General features: G+C 37.2%; 2 protein-coding genes and 1 pseudogene across 4 annotated transcripts; 2 read left to right on the top strand and 1 right to left on the bottom strand.

Moving 5' to 3' along the window:
- Nucleotides 1-85: 85 nt before the first annotated feature.
- Nucleotides 86-7,101, bottom strand: abcb8 (ATP-binding cassette, sub-family B (MDR/TAP), member 8). Its single transcript, XM_067434443.1, has 16 exons — nucleotides 6,870-7,101; nucleotides 5,576-5,915; nucleotides 5,299-5,454; nucleotides 4,982-5,076; nucleotides 4,741-4,846; nucleotides 4,257-4,418; nucleotides 4,097-4,182; nucleotides 3,526-3,623; nucleotides 3,338-3,443; nucleotides 3,161-3,194; nucleotides 2,929-3,065; nucleotides 2,756-2,850; nucleotides 2,288-2,421; nucleotides 2,030-2,177; nucleotides 633-883; nucleotides 86-540 (listed from the first exon to the last, which is right to left on the bottom strand). The coding sequence occupies exons 1-16, from the start codon at nucleotides 6,974-6,976 to the stop codon at nucleotides 457-459; spliced, it is 2,139 nt and encodes a 712-aa protein (XP_067290544.1). The 5' UTR covers nucleotides 6,977-7,101; the 3' UTR covers nucleotides 86-456.
- On the top strand, nucleotides 1,211-1,327 carry LOC137064302 (5S ribosomal RNA; annotated as a pseudogene).
- A 494-nt stretch (nucleotides 7,102-7,595) lies between the features above and the next one.
- atg9b (autophagy related 9B) lies at nucleotides 7,596-24,750 on the top strand. 3 transcript variants are annotated; one of them, XM_067434602.1, is made up of 15 exons: nucleotides 7,596-7,699; nucleotides 8,189-8,339; nucleotides 8,441-8,486; nucleotides 8,754-8,816; nucleotides 8,922-9,092; nucleotides 13,510-13,651; nucleotides 14,512-15,260; nucleotides 17,543-17,696; nucleotides 19,260-19,439; nucleotides 19,546-19,791; nucleotides 20,791-21,029; nucleotides 21,118-21,220; nucleotides 21,311-21,389; nucleotides 22,439-22,607; nucleotides 23,804-24,750. In XM_067434602.1, exons 2-14 carry the CDS (start codon nucleotides 8,231-8,233, stop codon nucleotides 22,591-22,593), a joined length of 2,436 nt encoding a protein of 811 aa, XP_067290703.1. In that variant the 5' UTR covers nucleotides 7,596-7,699; nucleotides 8,189-8,230; the 3' UTR covers nucleotides 22,594-22,607; nucleotides 23,804-24,750. The 3 variants fall into 3 exon arrangements, with proteins under 3 accessions (XP_067290703.1, XP_067290701.1, XP_067290702.1); XM_067434600.1 differs by having other exon boundaries at nucleotides 22,439-22,612; XM_067434601.1 differs by having other exon boundaries at nucleotides 7,669-7,735; nucleotides 22,439-22,612.
- The last annotated feature ends 550 nt before the right edge of the window (nucleotides 24,751-25,300 follow it).

Raw genomic sequence — 25,300 nt, 5'->3', positions numbered from 1 at the left:
ATTTAGTTTAATATTTGATCATGTATTAAACATTCTTATAAACATATTTTCTAACTATCATAGACAAAATAAAGAGTATGGGGAATGTGGGAAGAAAATACTTGTTTACTTTTATTAAACTTCAATTTTCATGGAAGACAGGCAGAGTATCAACACAATGGTATTGATAAATCATTTGTATTTCAAAATAAAATGTACATCTCACTTTATTGAAACCTTTTCATTTAAAAACAGAAAAGATTAAAATACTTAAAACATCAGTCTAGAGTTTGGGAAATTAAAAACAGCAAGGCTACCATTACGCAACACTGACATTTATCTATGTTACATACAACTCAAACCACAGAATTTTCACTAAAGCCCATTTGCTATTACAGAGCACCCAATTAAATTTTGTTTTAAAAAAAGATTTTACAAAAAAATCAGATAGTGACATGTGCTCAGTATAACAGTATTTTATTTGTGACCATTGGATCGCTGTCTCTTTATAAGTTCAGCATACAGCCCTCCTTTGCTCAGTAATTCCAGGTGTGTTCCAGCCTTTGAAAACATAAATAATAAAACAAACATTACACATCCCAGTATGTTTCCGGCATTCAGTATGCAAGTACGTTTATAAAGTCCTTCCTAACCTCAACAATACGTCCATTGCTCATGACACAGATGAGATCGGCCGCCTGTATGGTGCTGAGTCGGTGAGCGATGATCAGAACGGTGCGACCCGTTGTGGCTCTGTCCAAAGCCTCCTGAACCACACGCTCAGACTCGGCATCCAGCGCACTGGTGGCTTCATCAAGAATCAAGATGCTGGGGTTTTTTATTAGGGCACGAGCGATTGCGATCCGCTGCTTTTGACCCCCAGATAGAGTGACTCCACGTTCACCTAAAAATATATATGAACATTTATTTACTGTACTTTTTGTATTTTTATTTTTTTTTAACTGATGAAGAAAGTTATTTTGTTCACGCTTCAAAATGTACACCTTTCATCTCACTTTATTGAAAACTTTTCCTTTAAAAAAACAAGTATTAAAGGATGTATGTAAGAAATGTGTTTCAATTAATCATAAAATGGCCCTGATAAATCACTAGACATTAAGAAATCATGTTCATTTCAAATACTTATATCACTGACAACAGGATATTGTCATTTAAAAGTTGTTGCTGAAGCTCCACCCTCCACCTATCGACCAATCACGAAGTCAGTAGTGCCAGCAGCCATATCACCCTGTAGCCCAAGACTGGTTTCCCACTGAAGCTAAGCAGGGCTGAGCCTGGTTAGTACCTGGATGGGAGACCAAATGGGAAAACCAGGTAGCTGCTGGTAGAGGTGTTAGTGAGGCCAGCAGGGGGTGCTCACCCTGTGGTCTGTGTGGGTCCTAACGCCCCAGTATAGTGATGGGGCCACTATACTGACAAAGAGCACCGTCCTTAGGAGGAGACGTTAAACCGAGGTCCCGACTCTCTGTGGTCGTTAAAAATCGCAGGATGTCCTCTGATAAAGAGTAGGAGTGTAACCCCTGGCCAAATTTGCCCATTGGCCCCTGTCCATCATGGCCTTCTAATAATCCCCCTCTCCTGATTGGCTTCATTACTCTGTCTTCTCTCCACTAATCAGCTGGTGTGTGGTGAGCGTTCTGGCGCAATATGGCTGCCGTCGCATCATCCAGGTGGATGCTGCACATTGGCACATTGGATACTGCACACCCCCTTCTATATGTAAAGCGCTTTGGGTTTCTAGAAAAGCGCTATATAAATGTAATGAATTATTATTAGTGTTTCTGCATCTGGGTTGCCAGATCTGCTCTAGTTACCACAGCTGCAGCTACAAACGTTCCTGCTTGATCCTGCAGCCAATCTGGCAACCTCTGAGTCAGGGAGGAGGGGGAGAGGGGATACTCCGCTCTACAGTCATTTGAAAGTGATTGCAGTACCAGTTTTGGTCACAATCTTACATACACTTTCTTAAAAATTCTTTCAGTCTAGAGTTTGGGGAAATTATTTTATTTTATTTTTGATCACTGCTTACCAACCACCGTGTTGTATCCATCTGGGAATCCTGTGATGAAATTATGAGCATTGGCTTGTTTGGCAGCAGCCGTGACCTCAGCGTCTGTTGCACTGGGTTTTCCAAACCTGATATTCTCCATCACAGAAGTACCAAAAAGAACAGGTTCCTGTGATGAGGACCAAAAAGATTTATAATACAGATGTTCTATTTCACACACATATATTAGAGTGAAGAAAGATCCAGCTCTCAGAGAGAGAGAGAGAGAATAATATGTACCTGACTAATGAACCCAATAACATGTCCTCTTAACCAGGATGGGTCCAGTGTTCTGATGTCCAGCCCGTCCAGCATTACCACTCCACCGCTGGGGTCGTAGAACCGCTCCAGTAAGGCGGCCACTGTGGATTTGCCTGCATTTAGAGGTAAATAAAATACTATTAAAAATGGTACTTTTATAATACATTACTAAAATAATGTATTCACCTGTGATGGCTACGATCGATAGACAGACAGACAGACAGACAGACAGACAGACAGACAGACAGACAGACAGACAGACAGACAGACAGACAGACAGACAGACAGACAGACAGACAGACAGACAGACAGACAGACAGACAGACAGACAGATAGATAGATAGATAGATAGATAGATAGATAGATAGATAGATAGATAGATAGATAGATAGATAGATAGATAGATAGATAGATAGATAGATAGATAGATAGATAGATAGATCTTACCTCCTCCTGACTCTCCAACGATAGCAACAGTTTTACAGGGAGGTAGAGTCAGGCTGAAGTTTTTAAGGATCTGGTTTCCAGGTCTTGTTGGGTAACTGAGAAACATCAAATAACAGAGAATGAAACTTTTGAGATTAAATTCAGGTCTTGTCATGTTTGCATAAGAGGCCTACCTGAAATTAATGTTCATAAAGTCAACTCTTCCCATCAGAGACTTGAGAGGGATTCGACCTCCTCCGGTGAGTGGAATGCTGGGCTCTAGAGTCAAGTACTCAAACACACGAGCCCCTGCACTCATACCCCGAACCATCTGACACAAAACACTCATCAATATATATATATATATGTATATATATATATATATATATATATATATACACAATATGTTAAGTGTCTTCCACTCACCTGTCCAAACAGAATTGAAATGCTGGCAAGAGATCTATAGAGATAGAGATGTAAGGTGAATGTCACGTGTTTTTAGAGTGGTTTGACATCAGCCAGATGTTTGTTCCTTCTATATTATGTGCAGACAACATTTTTAATTAAGACTTTAATCAAGAATTCAATACATTGCACTCTCACCTCTGAACTGTTTGTGAGGCGACCAAAAATGACATCAGATCACCAGGTGACATGTCATTACGGGCCATCAAAGACCCACCAGCAAATATAGTGCCTAGAACAATGCCTGTCGGATAAAGAGAATAGTCAACAGCTCTAGTTCATGTAGTAATTGGATGTAAATCAGTAAAACGTGCATAATTACTCACAGTTCAGGACAATATTAGACAGGCCCTGAAATACGGCAATTCCTGTGCCCAATGTTTCATTCATGGCAGCTGATTTCTGGACCTCAGCGGCATACCTCCTGTGAAAGAATGGTTCATATCAGAACTGATTTAGATTTTGAGAAATAATAAAGAGTAATTTCCTAAAAATAATAATAATACACTGTACAAAAAAAGACTGTACGCTGTATGAAATGTTTGTAACTTTTACAGAAAAACTGTAAAAATCTATCTATCTATCTATCTATCTATCTATCTATCTATCTATCTATCTATCTATCTATCTATCTATCTATCTATCTATCTATCTATCTATCTGTCTGTCTGTCTGTCTGTCTGTCTGTCTGTCTGTCTGTCTGTCTGTCTGTCTGTCTGTCTCTCTCTCTCTCTCTCTCTCTCTCTATCTATCTATCTATCTATCTATCTATCTGTCTGTCTGTCTGTCTGTCTGTCTGTCTGTCTGTCTGTCTATGAGTCATCATGTGGTTATTAGTACATATTAAGGTAAAAAGCTGATTTTGTTAGTTTGTTAGTCTATATTCTGAAGCCATACTCTAGTTCTCGGTCCTCCATGGCAAAAGCCCTCACAGTCCGTACGTTACCAAGAGCCTCGTCGGCCACTCCTGTAGCTTTAGCAACCTAAAAGAGGAAAACGGTATAGTTAGCATACAAAGAGTAACTAAACCTAAACTCTTCTCCATCAGTGTCGTTACTTGTTCCTGTGCTTTCCGTGACAGTTTACGGAGAAAAGAACCGATGAGAGCTCCAGCCCCCACGAGACATGGAAGAATGACCACAGTGAGACCCGTGAGTTTGGGGGAGATGATGTACAGCGAGACAAAACAGCCCACTGTCTGTGTGGCACTTCGCAACCCCTGTAAAACACAACACACAATCAGATGATAATGCCTCGCCTCCTTAATTTTGCATATGCTTTGGGCGGGAATTATTTAAATGAGGAATATTGTGACATGTTCGTTCCTGGAAGAAACTCAAGAGTTCAGAAGCAGTGTGCACTGATATAGAGAATAACTCTGTTTGGAGTGACCACAAAAGAAAGTTGAAAATGTAAAAAAAACACAAACAATAGGACAGACACCTTTAAAGGTGAGGCAGAAGCATGCATTTCATGCATACATACTGCAAACCACACAATATGCAAATGATGCATAAAAACTGGTGTCTAAAACATCCTACCTGTGAAATAACCAGCTTGAAGGAAGATTTAAACTCCTGGATGTCTGACGTGAGGCGATTAACCAGCTGCCCCGTCTTGTTTGCATCAAAAAACGCAACATCTTGTCTGTAACATGACATTTACACAAGATAATTCAATTTTTTCTTTCTTTAACTACAGTGTATAATGAGTGCCCCTTCATCAAAAATAGCACATTTCTACTTTAATTCTTTTTTTAAAATCTATTTTTTTTTTACAAACCTAAGCAAGGACATGAAGAGAGTTGTTCTCATGTCAGCAGCCACTTTCTCTCCAACTCTAGACAGTAGAATGATGTAGCCACTGGTCAACAGGCCCTGAAACACAAATAAATAACAGCTTTTATATATACACTACCATTAAAAGGTCTCTGATGCTTATTTACTGCCATTATAAAGCTTGGAAGAGGCAGGATATTTCATATATAACTCAGATTGTGTTTGTTTGAAAGAAGAATGTCATATACACTTAGAAGGACTTGAGGGTGAGTAAATCATGGGCTAATTTTAATTTTTGTGTGAACTATCTCTTTAACGTACCTGTAAACCATACAGTCCAAGCAGTTTCATTGCAGGCGCTTGGATATCTCTCACGTAGTGTCCTGCTTGTTCTCTCATGTGGCGAGCGACAACATTCACCAGATCCCCCAACATCAGAGGAATCTGAATATTAAGGGCTGCTGCTCCAAACGCAAGCTGAAAGAGAATATAACCGAGCAACTGCAGTTAACCAAACTAGCTATACAATTATTTTAGCCAAAAAGGATTTTAAATAAAAAAAATTGCACAAGTGCAAATAGTTTAAATGTTTACTGACGATAACGGCTCCTATTAGTGCAAGAAGTTGGGGCCGAACAAACTCCCACAGGACGGCCCAGCTGAATTCAGGAATCTTTTCTTTCAGCTGAACTTCCACCTGGACATTATTGTTCACATCAGCTTCACAGTGAGCTGCAGTACCAAGCAAGCGTGCTGTCACTGTCAAAGCAGCTGGTCCTAATATAAATTTCAGAGTGACGTTTGGTGTTCTCGGCTGCCGTCTGGATGCTAGACGGAGCACTTTTTGAGCTTGTCTCCATATGCGAACAGGAGCACTGACAGTGAACTGTGTGGAGGGGATTTGTGAACTGCTCCAGTGGACTGTGTGCTGGCCACGCCTGCAATACAAGAGATAAAGGCAGTGCTGTATGATAAACCGATGTAATAATACCAAGGTATTAATGAATGATCATATTCCTAATCATGGCATTTATAGAATACTCCAAGGCACTATAAGCGTATAATAATTTGAACACTCGAATATATAATTTATGAAGTTCATTCAAGTTACCCCTTGTGATAAAAAGTGTTTAGTAGTATTAAATGTGTACCTGAAATCTTAAAGGAGTGGTTCCGTGTTTTTTTTAGGCTTGGCTGTGTTTATGGGGAGCGGTATATTTTACATGCAATATATTTTAAATGCACTAAACTGCAACACAATAAATTACAAATATTTTTAAATACATGACACATGTTTTAATACAAACTGCATTTTAGTGGACCATAAATGCTTGTCAGTGCTTTGAGTACTACACTTTCACTGTTTCAAAGACAATACAAGTTATATTGATATTATAAATAAAGATATATTTAAGTATGTCAAATAAGCACAAGTTTAATTAATTGTATTTAATATACATTTAAATAACACATTTTTATTCAATATCACATAACATGCAAATAATTATCCGAATACATTACATTCAGTTTACACTTACAGATATATTAGTATATTATTTAAAGATATATTATTTCCATAAGTACATTTTTAAAAGTATACTAAAGCTTACTTGCTTTTCACAAGACAGGGACATACCACGACTATTATGCAATCGTTTTTCTTAAGTTTAGGCCATATGAATCACCTTTTGCATACATAAATAACATATCTCTATATGTCTACACAATAAATTACTTTATACAATAAATTATTAAAGACCAATTGTATGTTTATATGCATATGCAACATGGAATACAAATCTAACGACCTCAACAAGATAAACATGGAAATGTCTGTGCTGTGCAAACAGTTTCAAGCCAAAAGAATCAATATATAGAGAAATATTGTGTACCTATTGAGGTGGTGGATCATGAAATCTCTTGTTTTTTGGGAGCTCAAAAATCGATCTGACGTGACAGTGCCGCGTGTCAATCGACTGCAACGTGCAAAATGAAACATGTTTTAGTAGTGTTTTGAAATGACAGCAGAATGAAGAAAGAAAGATTGTTGATAAAACTAAATGCACTCAAGGATTAACATGTAGGCCGCCATGTTTACGCAATCCCAGCGTGTCCACGCTTGCCCTTGACGTCATCGATGCGTAAAAATACGTTGGTTACCAGAGTACTATTTATTTTACAGCCTATGATGGAGTATGACAATTTCGTATTACTGCAGCATAATTGTTTTTAATTACCACTGGCTTTTTTTAAAATTTGGTATTCCTTTTGGTTTTGCATTTTTACATGTTTGATTTGCATGCACATTTTAATTTCTTTCGATTTTCATTTAAATAAACATTGTATATTTTTATTGGTTATAAATGGTAATAATTTATTAATTCCTGCAGAAAATATTTTAAATTGTGCATTATTTAGTTTAAAAAACGTCCTCTGGTCAAAGATTTACCTATTTTATTAATTACGGTGATTAAACAGATCTTAAATAGAACTGACAATCACGTAAGGTTTAACATAGAGACTACTTCTAAAAATGAATATACTTATTGGCAAAAAATAACATTTTAATATTAAATATATATATAATGATTTTGCATTACAGGCAGCGAATAAAAGTCCCGGAAGTGACGCTACTAGAAACCAAAGTGACGACAGGCTATGTTTGTTGTCATATCTGTTTTTGTTGTGAATAGCAAAGGCGAGGATCATCTTTGCTCGGATGGTGAGACTAATTTAGCGCTTTACATGTTTAAATCATGTCTGTTTTCTTTTAATAGAAATGTTTTCAATAAAGAAATCTCAACTAGACAGACACAGACGATATAAGGAAATAATGAGCAGTTTTGTCAGGGTGAGGTTGACGTGTGGTGGTCATCTGTTAAAACTCACTCCTGTTACAAATGGTTTGATCTAATGATCAGTTATGTTGTCAATAATAATAATAGTAAAATTGCACCTCATCGTGATCTGTGATGACAACATGTGTCTTTGTCTCTTTGTGATGCAATCAATTCTGTCCTTGACTCAACTGTACATTAACTGACCATGTGGTTAGGGTTTGGTCAAAAAATAGAGACAATAACAGTCTTGTTAGTACAGTGAACTCGGTCAGTTGAGCTGGCTTTGCACTTGTTTGTTTGCATATGGTATGATATCTGTTTGTAGTATATAATCTCAACTAATTTCACTATCATTTATATCTGTTGTTTAGGACCTATGGTGAATATTATAGAGAGGTAGAATGTAAAACACGATGGCTGGTTTTGAAACGTACCAGGAGTATCATCGGATAGAAGAATGTGATGAAGACTCACCCCCAGGAGAGGAAGATTTACTCATCCATGTGTCAGAGGGCAGAGGAGGTAAGTTTGGTTCACTTTCCCTTTATACAGCATGTCAAGTTAAAAAATATCATAGACTTCCATATATTTATCATTTGAATTATGTCTTTGTTACATTGCAGACCCATGGCATCATATCAAGAACCTCGACAATTTCTTCACGAGAATATCCTTTAAAAATATATTAAAACATTGTGCAATATTATTTACATTGGCTGAATGGGAAAATTGGCAATTTTGTGAAAGCTAAACTCCCAGCACTGTTCCGGGATCATTTTCTTTTCTTTTTTTCTCAGGAGAACACACTGTCTCTATTCATCATAAGGCATTAATATTTTGTTACGCTCAGGCAACTTTTAGGGCTAAACAAAGCTGTAATTGTTTAAAACATTTTGAACTACTATTGGAATGTAAGAGGCCTTAACATGCTCACATCTATCATTTTCATCAGAAGAATGGCTTCGCCTGTATGGTGGTATCAGAGTTTTTTGAGCTTGTGTAAGTCATATTTATTTTTTGCCTGAAGCATTAATTCTTTAGGGCAGATTTGGATATATATGACTCAAGAGCTAATCATGTCTGTTTTTGAATTTCCATTTTCAGGCAATTCCTTTTTGTGGTCACGTTTACAACTTTCCTCTTCAACTGTGTGGAATATGATGTTCTCTTTGCCAACCGAGTGGTCAACCACACGGGTCAGAGCCTCGGTCCTCTGGACAGGAACAAGGTCACCCTTCCTGATGCTATTTTACCCAGCGAGCAGTGCACTGAGAGGTCAGTGTGTCTGGTTTATACAGGCGTATGCACTGAGAGATGCCAAACGCCCTTCTATTGTGAATTCAATTTGGCTTTGCGTGTAGAAATGAGTGGTTACACTAAAATTATTTATTTGTTAATTTATTTAAGAAATCGTATCCTTAAACAATTCAGTTGTCTTATCACTAAGTATTACTAATGATTGTTTTCATTAATTGAAATAAAGCTGAAATAAAATATAAAAGTATGTGCTTTGCTTATAGATATTATTCTGAAACGTTACGCTGAATTTATTAATCAATTAATTAATTGATCTTTGACTACTTCAGTGTCTTGTCTTTAACTAAAATGATTAAACATCTTTTCATTAATTGGAGTAAAGCTACTATTATATGAAAAACTTGAACTCAAAAAACATAAATAGAAAAGAAATATAGAAATGTTGCCTTTACAACTAACTGAGATAAAATATATATTTTTAAAGCTAAATTGAAATATAAAAAAACAACTAAAATCAATTTAAAAAATGACAGAAGTGCACAATAAAACTTCTAAAACTTAAATTGAAATTAAAGTGAAAACGGAAAATGTAAAAATAGTTAATTCAAAATGTTAATAAATACTATGAAATTATAATTAAAATAACACTGGACCAATTGCAATTATGTTTTATTTATACAGAAAATATTTTACAGTATTTTCATTGAACCTGAAGTAAACTATTCTGAAGTAAACTTCAGGATAGGGCTGTCAAGACTCCTCGATTTGAGTATTAAACGAGTAATACCAGAAGTGGCGCATTCCATAGACGAGAATGCATGAACTGTATTACTAGACCGATTTAGATTTATTTCATAGCGAAGTGCACCAAATTTGTAAACCTTCGCAAAAACAAGATAATACATCAGGGTGTTTAATATGCAAATTTCTCCAATAGGTCATCTTAATAAAATGTAAACCCTCACTCTGAGTTTGCATTTTTTGATCTCCACATGTTTTTGCTTTAGTGGCTGTAGCATTTCTATCATTCAGAAGTTAAATGAAATGTTGTTTGGCCAATATTAAACAAGGATTTGATCATGCTGTAAGGTGTAACAACAATCACCATGCCGCCCTCAGCAGCAATTTCTTATAATACGTACTGTACATAAGTTAGTTGTTTATATTGTGTATAATTACATAATGTATTTTTACAGTGTTGTTCAATAAAACCATATGATTACTTGCTTTTAATACTTTACTTGAACCAACTATTGCCTCGTGTTAATAATTGTAAAGGCTATTGTCCACTTCAATTTTTCTGATTACTCGATTAAATGTCAAAACCGATAACTGGATTACCAAAATAATATGTTAGTGACAGCACTAGTTCAGAATTAAAATCAGGGTTTAGCACTTGTGGACAGAGGTGGACAAAGTACATAACTCTATTAATTGAGTAAAAGTAAAAGTACTACTGGTCAAATATTACTCCGTTACAAGTGAAAGTTGTAAAAACATATTTTTACTTAAGTAAAAGTACAGAAGTATTTGTTTTCAAAAGTACTTAAGTATCAAAGTAAATTTCCTTTTTTATGCCAATGCATTATTTTATTATTGTTGTATAAATGCACACTGTCATCCTGGTTTAAGTTATTCAGTGATGCTCCATCTGACGTACTAGCATACATAAACTCATTTAAATACTTGTATATAAGTTACAAAGCTCTTTACAAAGCTGCTGTCACTTTAAGGCCGAATGCACAGATCCAATACACTGATACACATTTGATATTCTCACAACTTTCCTCTTCTCTTTCTCCCAGACGTTTATATTTTTAATATTTTATAAGACATGCACCAAGTGTATGCCAACTAAACTCATCTTGATTTGTTTTAAAAACTGAAACATACTTTCAAAGTATGGCTATGGGTGCACACACTTGAGCCTAAGAACCGTCTTCTTCAATTTTGCTATGAACTGTTCAGTGTTCAAAAAAAGTTGGGGAAATGTATATGACTATAAGAGTGATTCCTGATAGACTGTCTGCAACAACACCAACAAAAAACCTTTTAAAGAAGGAAAAAATCTTCCACCGACTTTCAGAGCTGCAACAGAAACGACTTTCGACCTAGATAGAAATGTAGTGGAGTAAAAAGTACGATATTTGTCTTTCAAATGTAGTGAAGTAAAAGTCATGTTTCCAGAAAAAATAATACTCCAGTAAAGTACAGATACTCAAAAAGTGTACATAAGTACAGTACTCAAGTAAATGTACTTAGTTACTGTCCATCTCTGCTTGTGGAATATATTATAATAGGCTATATATAGAAAGGAAAATGTAGATTTGTTATTGCTGTTTTCCTGTGATGTCTAGCTCGACTTTTGTAGTTGCCTGAATTCAGACGTGCCCTGGAGTTCTGGGTGCAAATGCTGTTTTCGTGTATGCGATACGTTGCGTCACACTGGGACTCGGTCCAGCCTTACAGTGAAATTCACGTCATGTGCAGTTCAAAACCTCGAACTGATTCGTTTCCTACTTCTCAGACAGCAGCTCCAAAATAAGCAGGCTGTAAACAAGCGCCCGTTAGAACATCAGCAGAGGATGATCCGCTCTCTCGGACCCTGCTATTACATTTCTGTGATGTAGATGATACTGACACTCTGTATTACGGAGAGCTCATGTGTTTTAAATAGATTTGGTTTTGGTCCATTTGGCATTGGATAGCTATTTTGTGCGTTTCCCAGATTTTTTGTAGTATGGTAATCAGTAAATGTTTCATAGACAGATAGTCAGAAATATAAATCTTTACACATTTATAAATGTGTTGTTCACAGACTCAGAAATGCAACACAAACATATTAATATCATAGCTGACTCAAGAAAGAGATTCATTCAGGAACATCTTGTGCTTTCATACAGTAATTAAGACGTGGTAAACATTCTCATTTGGTCGGTCATGTTATGTTCATTATCTGTGTTCATTCTGTTTTGCAACAAACTGCGTTTGGAAGAGGGTATTTAGGTATTCAAACCCTAGATTACGTTAGATATTTTACCTATAGTAAATTCAAATGTTTGGGGTCTGTGAATTTTTTTTTTTTTTATAATGTTTTTGAAAAACATAATGTTCTTCTCCTCACCAAGGCTGCATTTATTTTATTTTCGATCAACATTAATGTAAAAACAGTAATCTTATGACATATTAATACAATTTTAAATGATTTCTATTTGAATATATTGCCGAAATTAGGGATGCACCGAAATGAAATTCTTGGCCGAAGCCGAAACCGAATAATAATGAAATGCTTGGCCGAAGACCGAAGGCCGAATACCGAACGCGGTGTTTCGCATTTTTTCCATTTATTTGGCAATTTTTTTTTACCATTATAATAATTAAATAGTAAAAATTTGCTTTTTACTATTTTGTGTTGCTTTTCAGAGAAATAAATCAAATAACAAAAATACAATTTCAAAATATTTATTTAACACTGAATTTTTTTTAACATTCCAGCAGATATTATACAAACTAAGCACAACATAACTTAAAATAAATAATTAGTAAAATAAAAAATATATTTTTATTTTGCCATCTTAGAAGCCCCCCTTCTTGAATAGCCTATGTTAGGCCTATAACTGACTGCTGAAAGAATGTAACTCTGTATGTCTACAACAACTAATGTGCATTGAATAGTGCAAAAAATGTGGATGAACCCACAACAAATAAATAACTGTCTTAGACATAAGCCTACTTAGCCTACTTCTTCAGGAAAAGTGGCAGGTTCTTCTTTATGAAAAGTAGCTTCTCTGCTTTCTCACATGAAAGTCGGTTCCTCTTCTCATCGATGACATGAGCACTAAATTTCAGCACTTAACAGTGCTTCCACACTGCTGACATGTTTGCTGCATAAAGCACGCATCTCTTACTCTACGTGGGTTACTTTTTGATCGCGTCATTAAAAACGTCATTGTTCGGCCAAAATTATTCGGCCTTTTTACTTATTCGGCCGAATGCCGAAAGTGCTTTTTTTGGCTATTTTCGGCCGAATAATTTCGGTTGCCGAATATTCGGTGCATCCCTAGCCGAAATGTAATTTATTCCTGTGATCAAAGCTGAATTTTTCAGCATCATTACTCCAGTCTTCAGTGTGATGATTTGAAGCTGAAGAAACATTTCTTATTAACAATGTTAAAAACAGATTTCATGATTCTTTGATGAATATAAATTTCAAAATAACAGCATTTATTTGACATAAATATTTTGTAACATTATACATTTACTGTAACTTTGGATCCACTGAATGCATCCCTGCTGAATAAAAGTATTACATTTTTGAATGGTAGTATAGATTGATGTATAATTTATATACATGCTTATAATTCCTTAAACAAGCCATGAGCAATCCCACAACCATCTTCTGTCATAATATTGACGATCTTTCTTTCTCAATCAGGATTCAAGGAAACAGCTGGATCATCTTTCTCTTGATAATGGCAGCCATTTTCTGGGTCTATCGGCTTGTGAAGGTGGTCTGCAACGTCCTCAGCTACTGGGAGATCCGGCAGTTTTATATTAAAGCACTGAAAATACAGATGGTAAGAGATACATTCATGATAGACACATTACATGAGTCAATCAACAACACGATTTTAGATTAAAGTGCATATGTAACATGTTGTGTCTGGTTTTTCGTAAATCTTCGCACACCTTTTTTTCGTTTGTTAGATCATTTTAAATGGTCTGATTGTGTGACAAATGATTTTTTTAAAGTACAAATATTCCATGTTTTTCTCAGCTAAGTCATGAAACTGCATGTATATTAATAACCATAAAATTATTATCAAAATGCAGTTTAAAGGAATAGTTCTCCCAGAAATAAAAATTGATGACATTATTTACTCATCATCAAGTTGTTCCAAACCTGTATGAGTTACTTTGTTCTCCTTAACACAAAAGAAGATATTTTTAAGATATTTTAAACAAACAGCTGATCGGCCACATTGACATTCATTGTAGAAAAAAATACTCTGGAAATCAATGGGGTCCATGATTTGTTCAGTTATAAACATTCTTCAAAATATCTTCTTTTGTCTTAAGGAGAACAAAGTAACTCGTACAGGTTTGGAACAACTTGAGGACGAGTAAATGATTACAGAATTTTTATTTTTTTGGGGAACTATCCCTTTAATAATAAACTAAGCTATAAAAGGTTGTTGTGAATTTATTCTCTATTTTCATTATTTTAATAAACAAGCACAGTATTAACCACATTAATTAATCACAACTTAATATAAATATTTATATAATTTGAATAACTAAATAAATTAAATATTTATTAAATATTGGTTAAAAAGTAAACAATTACATTTCTTTTTTTTAAACGAATTGTATATTTTTTTATATTACACTATTTATTTAAACGCTTTTCAACACACTGCTTTGTTTTTGTGAATAGGATGAGTTGTGCAACTGCACATGGCAAGAAGTTCAAGGCCGTCTGATTCACCTGCAGCGCGAGCATCCCATGTGTGTGCAGAAGCGTGAACTTTCCGAACTGGACATCTACCACCGCATCCTGCGCTTTAAAAACTACACTGTGGCTATGATCAACAAGTCCCTACTGCCTGTCAGACTGCGCGTGCCCTTCTTCGGCGACATGATTTTCGTCACGCAGGGCCTGAAATACAACTTTGAGCTCATTCTGTTCTGGGGGCCTCTCTCACTCTTCCAGAACAAATGGAGCTTGCATCCTAAATACAAACGGGCGGCAAACCGGCAGGAGCTCGCCAAGCAGCTCAGCCGCGTCATACTGTTGACCGGTCTTGTCAATCTGCTGCTGTGCCCTTTCGTGCTGGTGTGGCAAGTGCTGTATGCCTTCTTTAGCTACGCTGAAGTCATCAAACGGGAGCCGGGAAGTTTGGGCGCCCGGCGCTGGTCGCTGTATGGCCGTCTCTACCTGCGGCACTTTAACGAGCTGGACCACGAGCTGCAAGGCAGGATGGGTCGTGGGTACAAACCCGCCGCCAAATACATGAACGCCTTCGTTTCTCCTTTGTTATCGGTGCTGGCCAAGAATGTGGCTTTCTTCTCCGGCTCGGTGTTCGCTGTGCTCATCGCTCTGACGGTGTACGATGAAGATGTGCTGACCGTGCAACACATCCTGACGGCCATCACTGTACTTGGCGTGGTCATCACCATAACCAGGTATGGTGAGACATTATCATTTAAAGGGGTGGTTCCGTGTTTTTTTCTAGGCTTGGTTGTGTTTATGGGGCGCAGTATAACATGTCTTAATACTTCTTTTTTTTCTTTTTTTCGCCTTTTTTTTCTTATATTTTCCCTTTATTCCACACCGCTGTTTCCACTGTCCTTTGAACGGCTCGTTTGCTTCCTGCTTCTAAAAAGCCCATCCCTCCAAAAAAATGCAATGGTCTTAGATTAGGTTAGATGGCCAAATGTAGTTTTATGCATTTTTATTGGTTGAAGTGCCAAGCACAGGTTGTCCGGAAACGCCACGCCCCTTACCATTACGGACAGAAGTCACATCTATCAATAAACTGCCATAACTTTACAAGATTTCTCCGTTTGCATTGAACTTTAAGCGATGTAACTTTACAGATACTGTTTATGCTCAAGCAGCAACATTACACACTAACTAAAGTAAAAAAAGTGAAATCGCATGCAAACACCCCTTTAAGGTGTGACCTACTGTACAAGGACCAGCGCAAGACATTTTTGTGAGAACAAACAATATTTATAGTTCACGATGCCAAGTGTAAGTTAAATTAGTACACAAATCCACTGAAAAAAAGTACTGCAATAAATAAATAACATAAGACGTACAGTACTGTGACTGTCTTTACCAAAAGAAAACCAGCTAGACCAGCACTAACCAGCCACAGACCACCTTTAATTGATCAAATTATGTTTATTAAATGAGGGTTGTTTTCATATGAATCAAATCCTGGTATTATTAGACTATGTGAAAGTAATGGCTTTTATTATTTATACAATAATTCATACAATAATTTTTACTCACAATATCCAAACTGGTCTGGCTACACCATTTATGTTGCCTTTTAATGTGCCCTTTTTAAGCCAAAACTAAGACAGCATTGCTCATCTCCATTTCATATAATGCAATCCCATAATGCACTGCTCATTGAAAAAAATCATCCAAGAAGTGGCTATTTCAGTAATATTTATATTCTATTATAGTATTTATGAATATTTTTAAATTAGTTTTTATTTTGACATTTTTCAGTTTCCCTTTAAACTTTTATTTATTATTTGATGTGCTTCATAATTTTATATTTTTAAAAAATCGATTCAGCTTTCATTTATTTATGTGAGAACGGCATAAATTTGTGAAGATAATGGCTTTTTGTTTGAGGCATTTAGTTACCTGTAAGGTTTACCATTAGATATGGAAAAAGTACTATTTCCTGAGCTTGGCTGATCTTTTAAATTCCAGAGTGATTTTATTTGATTAGATGTGAGTCCTCTTACATAGTCAGTGCAATATCAGGTGAAGTAAGGGAATTTCTGCAGCATATGCAGTTTGTCCATGCCTTTCTGTTATTGTAGCCACATTTAGACGCCCCTAAACATGACATTAAAAAAAACTGAGAATGTTTACATGTTAGTCAAGCGGCTTCTATCTGACTAGTGGCCGGTCCTTGGGCAATTGCAGCAGTTAAATAGCCCAGACTTAAAGGAACTGTATGTAAGAAATGTATTTCAATGAATCATAATATGGCCGTGATATGTCACTAGACTTTAAGAAATCATGTTCATTTCAAATACTTATATACAGTAGTCCGGCCAGGATATTGTCATTTAAAAGTTGTTGTTGCAGCCCTCAACTGATGTTGATGTTGTCATGTTGTGTTTTGGCCTGAAGCTCCGCCCTCCACCTATTGACCAATCACAAAGTCAGTAGTGTTTCTGCATCGGGGTTGCCAGCTCTGCTCTAGTTACTAACGTCCCAGCTACAAACGTTCCTGCAGCATTTCTGGCAACCCTTGAGTCAGGGCGGAGGGGGAGAGGAGATACACCTGCAGTACCAGTTTTGGCCACAATCTTACATACACTTCCTTTATTATCATTAGCCAAAGGGTGATGACATGAAAGACTACTGTCTATGTACTGTTCCAAATCAGACACTTTTGAGGTTCCATTTTGCTAAAGATGCTTCCTATTTTTCCCCCGAGGCAGCTCTGTCTGTTTTGGAACTGTGTGTGAATTTATTTGTGCTGAACACCTTGACATGAACATATTGGTCCAATTACGTGAGGTACAAGACAATTGCTCTCTGCAGCTCTTCCAGCTGGCATGATCAGGTCAAAGAACAAGTGCTGTCTCATGTGTTCAGCTGACCTTGTTCCACCTAAGCATTGCAATTCTGACCTGTGTATTAAGCGGCACGCTCTCAGCACCTGCTAGTCTGACCTGAGCTTCAGTAATTCCATCTGAATCTCTTACAGGTCGTTTATTCCAGATGAACATATGGTGTGGTGTCCCGAGCAGTTGCTGCAGTGTGTCCTGGCCCACATTCACTATATGCCCGACCACTGGAAGGGCAACGCCAACAAGAGCGAGACCCGCGATGAGATGGCACAGCTTTTCCAGTATAAAGCGGTGAGAACTGCATGATATTGTCAGATCGTTGGTGTTAGATAGACATTATGACTTTCTTCATTCGTTTATACAATACAGTTCAAAAAATGGGAGTCAGCAAGAATAAAAAATAAATAAAAAATTCTTATAGCAATGACACATTAAATTGACAATAACGACATTTATGTTACAAATGATTTCTGTTTCAAATAAATGCTATTATTTTGAGCTTTTTATTCTGAAAAAAATTATTTAAAAAAATAGTTTTCAACATTGACAATAAAGGTGCACTATGCAACTTTCCACTGGAGGGCGCCTATTCTAAACAAAGGCGTAGTTTGATGACGCAAAGTATGAGCGCAGTATCTTGGGACATGCGGTCTTCACCTCAGTCCACTTCAGCCGGTGGAAAATAGGACTCGGGCAGAAATCATGTTCATGGAAGCGGTTATTAACGTTACTGTAGTGTGAAGCAGAGCAGGACCGAGTGTTGTGGAGCTGAGCACGGCTGCTGGAGCGATTAATACACAAACACACGGCTCGCGAGCACCGGGACTTTTATTATGACGGGACGGGACACAGTCACCGGGCGCCTGCACTATTTCCGCTTTTCCAGTCATGAGTATAAGGTAAAGCAGCTCTGTTTATCATATTAGATACATTTAAGTGTGTTTAAAATGATGTTATGACGTTACTCTGTGCGTTCGCTCGGCGCTGCTGTGACATGTTCACAATGCTAAGAGTAAAGCGCTTCTGCAGAATAAAACCGAGGGTAACGCAGATATGACGCGATTGACAGGCGACTCCCTCAGACGCTATGGGGACACGTCCCGGTCCTTAGTTAAAATAGCAATTTTCTCACAATTTACAAATAGTTGGAAACATTTGGGATATTGTAAGAACTCAACTGAACAAAATATATAACACTGATCTAGTGGTTTTTAGACATTTTACTGCAAAAATACTACATAGTGTACCTTTAATAATAAATGTTTCTAGGGCAGCAAATCCTTATATTAGAAAGATTTCTGAAGAATACTGTGACTTGGTATGTGATGTGCAAATATTTCATAGTTAAAAAAACCTCTTAATTAGCACATACTAAAAGACAGAAAAACAAACACGACCAAATTATTAATAATCTTTTTTTTTTAAATAACACGGTTGCTGAAATTATATATAAATTAGTTAAATATTTAACGTAAACTTTGCAATAATGTTTCATTGGTTAACTTCTTTAGTTAACATTAACTAGGGAAGAACAATACTTCTACAGCATTTATTAATCTTAAATGTTAATTTCCACATTTACTAATACATTATTAAAATCAAAAGTTGTATATGCACCGTGAACTAATAACAAAATAATTCTACAAAAAATTCAAGAAAGTTTCAGTAATAAATGAGTTTTTTGTTATTTCAAGTGTGAAATTACCGCTTACCGTTCTGCAGCTGTTGTCCAGGAGTTTGTCTGGTTTTGAACACCGTTTAGATTTGAATCTTCAGTGCATGTCCCACCTGTGCGGCTGTTTTTAGGAGTTCCACTCACTGAGTTCCTCTTATTTTTGTGCACCTGTCTGGCAGGTCTTTATCTTGGAGGAGCTTCTCAGTCCCATAATTACCCCCTTCATCCTCATCTTCCCCCTGCGGAGCAAGTCTTTAGAAATCATCGACTTCTTCCGTAACTTCACCGTAGATGTGGCAGGGGTGGGAGACATTTGCTCATTCGCCCAGATGGACATCAGGCGCCATGGCAATCCACAGGTATATGCACATTGGAGAAAGCATGCTTGTTTGGGCATTCAGCCCTTCATGGTGCAATCCCAAAGACTCAAAAAATAACATTTGTTTTTTTCCCCCTCTCGCTCAGTGGATGTCTGAAGGTCAGACGGAGGCCTCGGTGTACCAGCAGGCTGAGAACGGCAAGACGGAGCTTTCTCTAATGCATTTCACCATCAAAAACCCGCACTGGCAGCCCCCGCAGGAGAGCTCTGTGTTTATCAGCCACCTGAAGGAGAAGGTGCATCAGGACGCCCAGACGGGACCGTCCCCTCAGCTGCTGCTGTCCGAGGCTCCTCTCTGTACCTCGCTGCTGTCCAATGAGTCCGCCACAGGGGTAAGTCTCACTTCATCATGTTCACCACTGTATTAGGATCCCTATTATGTTCCAATCAATGCTGCTTTTTTTAAACCACATTCACAACACATCTAAATATAATGCAGGGCTGAACTGTGTGCAGTTCATTTGACTAGATCTTGTATCTAGTATTGTATATCTTGTTTGTATATATATATATATATATATATATATATATATATAATATATATATATATTTACACACACACACACACAGTGGTGGCCAAAAGAGTTGTAGTCCAACCAGGAGTTGTAGTTTTATCCACTTTTATAGATTTTGTATATGCAATAGGTGGACATACCAACTATTAAAGTTAAAAGTGGATAAAACTACAACTCTATATACACACACACACACACACACACACACACCGTTGAAAATATTTTTGCTCTTCTGCTCACCATGGCTGCAATTATTTAAATACTATAAAAACTGTAATATTCTAAAATATTGGTACAATTTACCTTATGTGTTTACCTAAAGCTTCCGATTTGTCTTTTTATAAACTTAATTTGAATGCTTTATTATTTGAACATTTTAACTCAAAATTATGATTTTTGGGGTATAAATATCAATACAACAATGTGAGGTAACCATAGTGATGTGCTCTGTATTTCACTGTCTAGTTGCGTTAGTTCAGTGGTTAAACCTACAGAGTAGAGATTTGATTTACTGAGTGGGACACACTTAGAAACACTCCATTCCGAAAGGAAAATGAGAGAAAAAAAACATTTCCTGTGGTATTCAGGATATTAAAAAACTGCCAGGAAAGACAAGAAATATTGACATTTAATTTTATGCCTCTGCATTGTTTCGGCACTTGCTGCCAGATTGGTTATTTCACAGATCATAATTCTGAGTGCAGCGACTTCAGCCATCTGCGTCTGCGGGGTTACATCTGCCTTATTACACTGCCAGCTCATTTTTCACTTCCCTCAATGAGATGCGTGTGTTTTTGTATTATTTTTCGCCTTCAGCCTGATAACCTGTTAGCCAGTGTGTTGGCTCACCCCGTACTGACCGCCTCCGGACTGCCCGGTAGGAATCGCCGCTTTATCTCTCCGAGCAGCGCGGCTTCGGCTGCAGCCAGTGTCCTGGCGTCCCTCTCGTCGTCTCAGCAGCCCCATGCTGGACGCTCTCACTCACACACTCTTCTGCCATCCCGACAACAGCAAGATGACCTCATGTACTGCAGCGACCATACTGTGGGCGACAGGTAACCGTCATAGGGATTTGTGTCTAAATCGCCCACACGGTTAGATTGAGATGTAAGACTGACGTACTCCATGTTACCTTTTCTTAAGCATGTACGCAAGTGACTCCAAGGTGCTCAGCCAGTCTCATTCAGCCCTGGTGTCAGAGTTTGCATCTGCCGAGATGAGCCTGCACGCTATATACATGCATGAGGTGAGTGCGCGGTTCGCGCAGTGGCCCCAATATACTCAAAACTTAAAAACAATCCATATGGTTTTTCAACGTTTTTTGTCATTCCCTCAGGTGCATCAGCAGAAGACCCATAATGCATCTGGACTGTTTCAGGCCCCTGTGCCAATGAGGGACATGAGTACGAACAGTGGTGAGTGAACCATAGAGTCGTCTTATGAACCATCTGAGGCAAAACAGAAAACGCCTCAGATAGTGATGGCCATTTTGAGGAATTAGTCTAGTCAACAACACTAAAAAGAAACAAATATACCAATCAAAAGTTGGTAAAATATTGCTCTGAAATATTGGCGGCACCTGAAAGCACATCCACTAGTACATAATCCCAATCACATTAGTGCTCCCCAATTCATTCATCAAAGATGAGACTGATAAGAGATTTGGTGAAAAATATATATTTTATTTGTGCCTAGTAGGCAAAGTCATGAATTAGCAATGTTTTAACACCATACAGTTATAATACAATTTATAATAGTAATATTGATCATGAAATAATGAACAAGAGTGTGTATGTGTGTGTATATATAATATATACACACTTTTTTTCATTTAATTTCTTTTTTTATTATTATCTTTTTTCATTAATTCATGATCAATATTACCATTATAAATTGTCAGGTTAAACTCCTTAATGTTAGCATATGTAGAAATTAACATAAATTAATTAATACAAAAATGCTACCATTTTAATAGGGAATGGGAATTGCTAATTAAATTAATAAACTTAAATTAATGATATTCTATAAAAACAATATTACATTTGTAGGTATTGGGACTCAACCTCACAATCAACAATACTTTTTACAGCATTTATCTTCAATGCAAGTAAAAAAAATAATAAAATAAAATCCTTGTTTATTAATGATTAATTTGCCAATTTATACAACTAGAAATGTTAATGTTTTAGCATATGTAGAATAAATATAATAAATGCTAATTAAATTACTAGCTCGTGATACAAAATGCATGAACTAAATACTGATGATTTAGCGTCATTATAAATTGCTGCTTTACTAGAGAATAGGACTAATAAATACATTTTCAGTCAATAAGTGAGTGATTTCTGGCCAGAATATGCTGTCAACAGGTCTATGATATCAAATGTTTGAGTTAATCAATCGTTCTGCATACCTGCTTATGGTATAATTATATAAAAGATCCACTTCTTTCTTTCTGCTCAAGGTCCTGAGACACAGTCGGCACAGACGGTCACCTTAGTATCGCCCGCTTCTGGCCGCTTGGGCGGCTGGGCTGAAGAGGAAGAGGAGGAGCGGGGGGACGAAGAGGAGATAAACACCAACCCTGTGCCGGATCAGACCAGCAGAGGGAGCAGCTGAAGTGCCTTTAACCTGTACGGTGTGTTTCACACCACATCAACGACACATTCAGTTCTGCAGGAATCGCTTAAACTAGTGTTTCACAACCTTTTTTAGTCATGGCACCCTTTGAAAATTTTTAAAAAATTGTGGCACCCCCTCGCATACGTTACGCTAGGGGTGTAACAGCACAGATCACTCACGGTTTTAGGTTCACGGTTTCGGTACGGTTTTAGTATTTACTATGTTCAGTGGAAAAAGGAATACTGTCAAATAAAAATAAGGAAAATAAGAATAAATAACTTAAATACAAGCAGCAGCACAAATAAATACTATTGAGCAAAGATAAGAATAAAATAAACAATGCTTTTTAGGTTTTTCAGGCAGGTCTAACATTAGTTTTTAGGTAGAGAAATGGAATAAAGTAATCAAATGTAAAATAATTGCACATTTAACTGTTTAAATTAAAAATGTATCCTTATTAAACTTCCAAAAGCTATTAAATCAAGAGCAGTGAGTGATGTCCTTATCTTTTGTTTGACATTAAACAGACAGCAGTAAAGGCTGCCACTTTAAGACCCAATGCAGCATGTGTCGTCTTTCTCGACTGTATAAAGTCCTCTTAAGGCATATTCAGACTAGGTCTGCTTGGATACTCATCAAGATGGACATGTTGACATACTTCTTGTGTGAGTTTGTCCGTTTAAGCGCAAGACTTACGAGTGTGTGCTTTCGGATGAGCGCACAGAGACAGATCTTCTCACAGCGTGTGCTCATTCTCACTCACGTCTTCTGGCTCTACACCCGGATGATGATGGTGAAAATGCCTGGCCATATTCGGACATACGGCAGCACTCGCATGCACTGAACAGTTTACAAAGAGAAACCGTTTTGCCCACGTTTTTCTTTTATTATCGCTGTTGTTATAGAGCATCACTGAGGAGCCAGCACGTGTATCCATGAACAGAAACATACATAAAGCATTATTTTAAAGTTACAACCTATATTAATGATGCGTCATCAGATGTGAGATGAACCGCGGTGCAAGTGTGTCCCGGCACCTTTTACACGGCACCTCTGCTCTCGCCAGACGGCACCCCAGTTGGGAAACACTGGCTTAAACTATAAATCATTCCAGAAGATTACATTTCTGATTCAAACTAGTCAATAACACTATATATAAAGAGCAAAATGACTCGTATTACATCATCTCTGTCTTTGTTTGTTGCAGGTTTTGTGTTGATTTCTGGGAGTTGTGGCCTTGCTTTGAAACCTTTTGATCAAGCATGCTGGGACGCCACACCAAGCATGCCGTCCCAGGAGCCCGCCGGAGCCGCTCGGGTCTCTGGGCGCACCGTCTTCCAGTTCAGAGGAACTGACCTAATGGACTGCAAGAGTATGTCTGCCACTTCCCCTCCCTCCTCACACCAATTACATTTAAATTTAAGACTGCTGTGTGTGTGTGTGTTGGAGTGTATGCTTTTGTTTTGTTCATGACAGGGCAGGATGACACTTGTCTTACAGTATTTATTTCCATTGCATTTTCTTTCAAACAATGTTTGATTCATTTGGGTTAGGGCTAGTTACTTTTTCCACGCCGGCAGTATTTATTTTTGAAGAGCTGCCTCGGTTTTGAGGGATGAACACCCTTTTATCGTAGTTTCACTCCTGCGTTACAGCACCAGCGGACAGAGGGAACATTACTGAATGTAAATTCATGCCAGTCGCCTAATAAGAAAAAAATACCATTAAAAATACAAATTCTTTTTTTTCCCTTAAAGAAAATATAATATATACATTTGAGGATGATTTTCGCCTAGTTTAATTTAAATTAAACAAAAGTAATTTGCATTCGCATAAGATTTAACAATAGCCTATACTTTAAAAAGCAACATTTAAACATAAAAAAACAACAACAAAAAACATTTGTAGCAATAAACTTCATCACACGTCACCAAAAAGGGTTTGATTTGCAGGGGAACGCTTCAAAAAAAAAAAAAAAAAGTATTTTTTTTGCAGTTTGTTGAACAAGTAGGTCTGTCATGAGCACATCCCATCTACACTGACAAATGTCCTTCTATTAATACACGCAAAACATCTTTAGATGATCACATGATTATTGAAATGATACTAATGCTATAAGAATGAAACAGGCTAAAGATAATTTCAAGTTAATATTTAAGGATTTCAGTTCAAAAGCCAGACATCAGTCACACAAATATTATTTCTAGGCTGCTTGTTCAACTTGTAAACAAGTTTTAACCACTTAAAAAGTTAAACATAATGACTATTAAAGTTGGTCTGAAGCTGTTAATCGTCATGTTTTTTAAAGGTTGGTTATGTATTTATACCCAACCGATAACAGTCTCTTCCAGTGTGGTGAATTAAATATTACACATCTGACAGACGATCTTTCAAGCCGTATCCCAGAATTCATCAGTTTATGTGTCTCATGTCTCGTGTCCAAGTCCGTGTAGCCCCAAAACTGAAGGGTAAGATTTTTGTGTGTTGCCTGCGGTAAAAACTCGATCAGTTTTAAAACTCGAATCCGCCGTAGAACAAATAGTTTTTAATTAACGTGCTCTCAGTGCAGGAAGGTTTGCCTCTGTAATATATCACTATGATGAGAGCCTGAGGGCTTTTTGACAGTTTACACATGGCACATGAAGCTCTGTCCCAAACGCCGCGCAGTCCTTCCTGTGGCCAGAGTGTCAGAAGCTTTCAGAAA

Source organism: Pseudorasbora parva, chromosome 24 (assembly GCF_024679245.1).
Source record: "Pseudorasbora parva isolate DD20220531a chromosome 24, ASM2467924v1, whole genome shotgun sequence".
Taxonomy (NCBI): Eukaryota; Metazoa; Chordata; class Actinopteri; order Cypriniformes; family Gobionidae; genus Pseudorasbora; species Pseudorasbora parva.
Note: the sequence above shows the minus strand (reverse complement) of the source record. Positions and strands in the feature narration are given on the sequence as shown.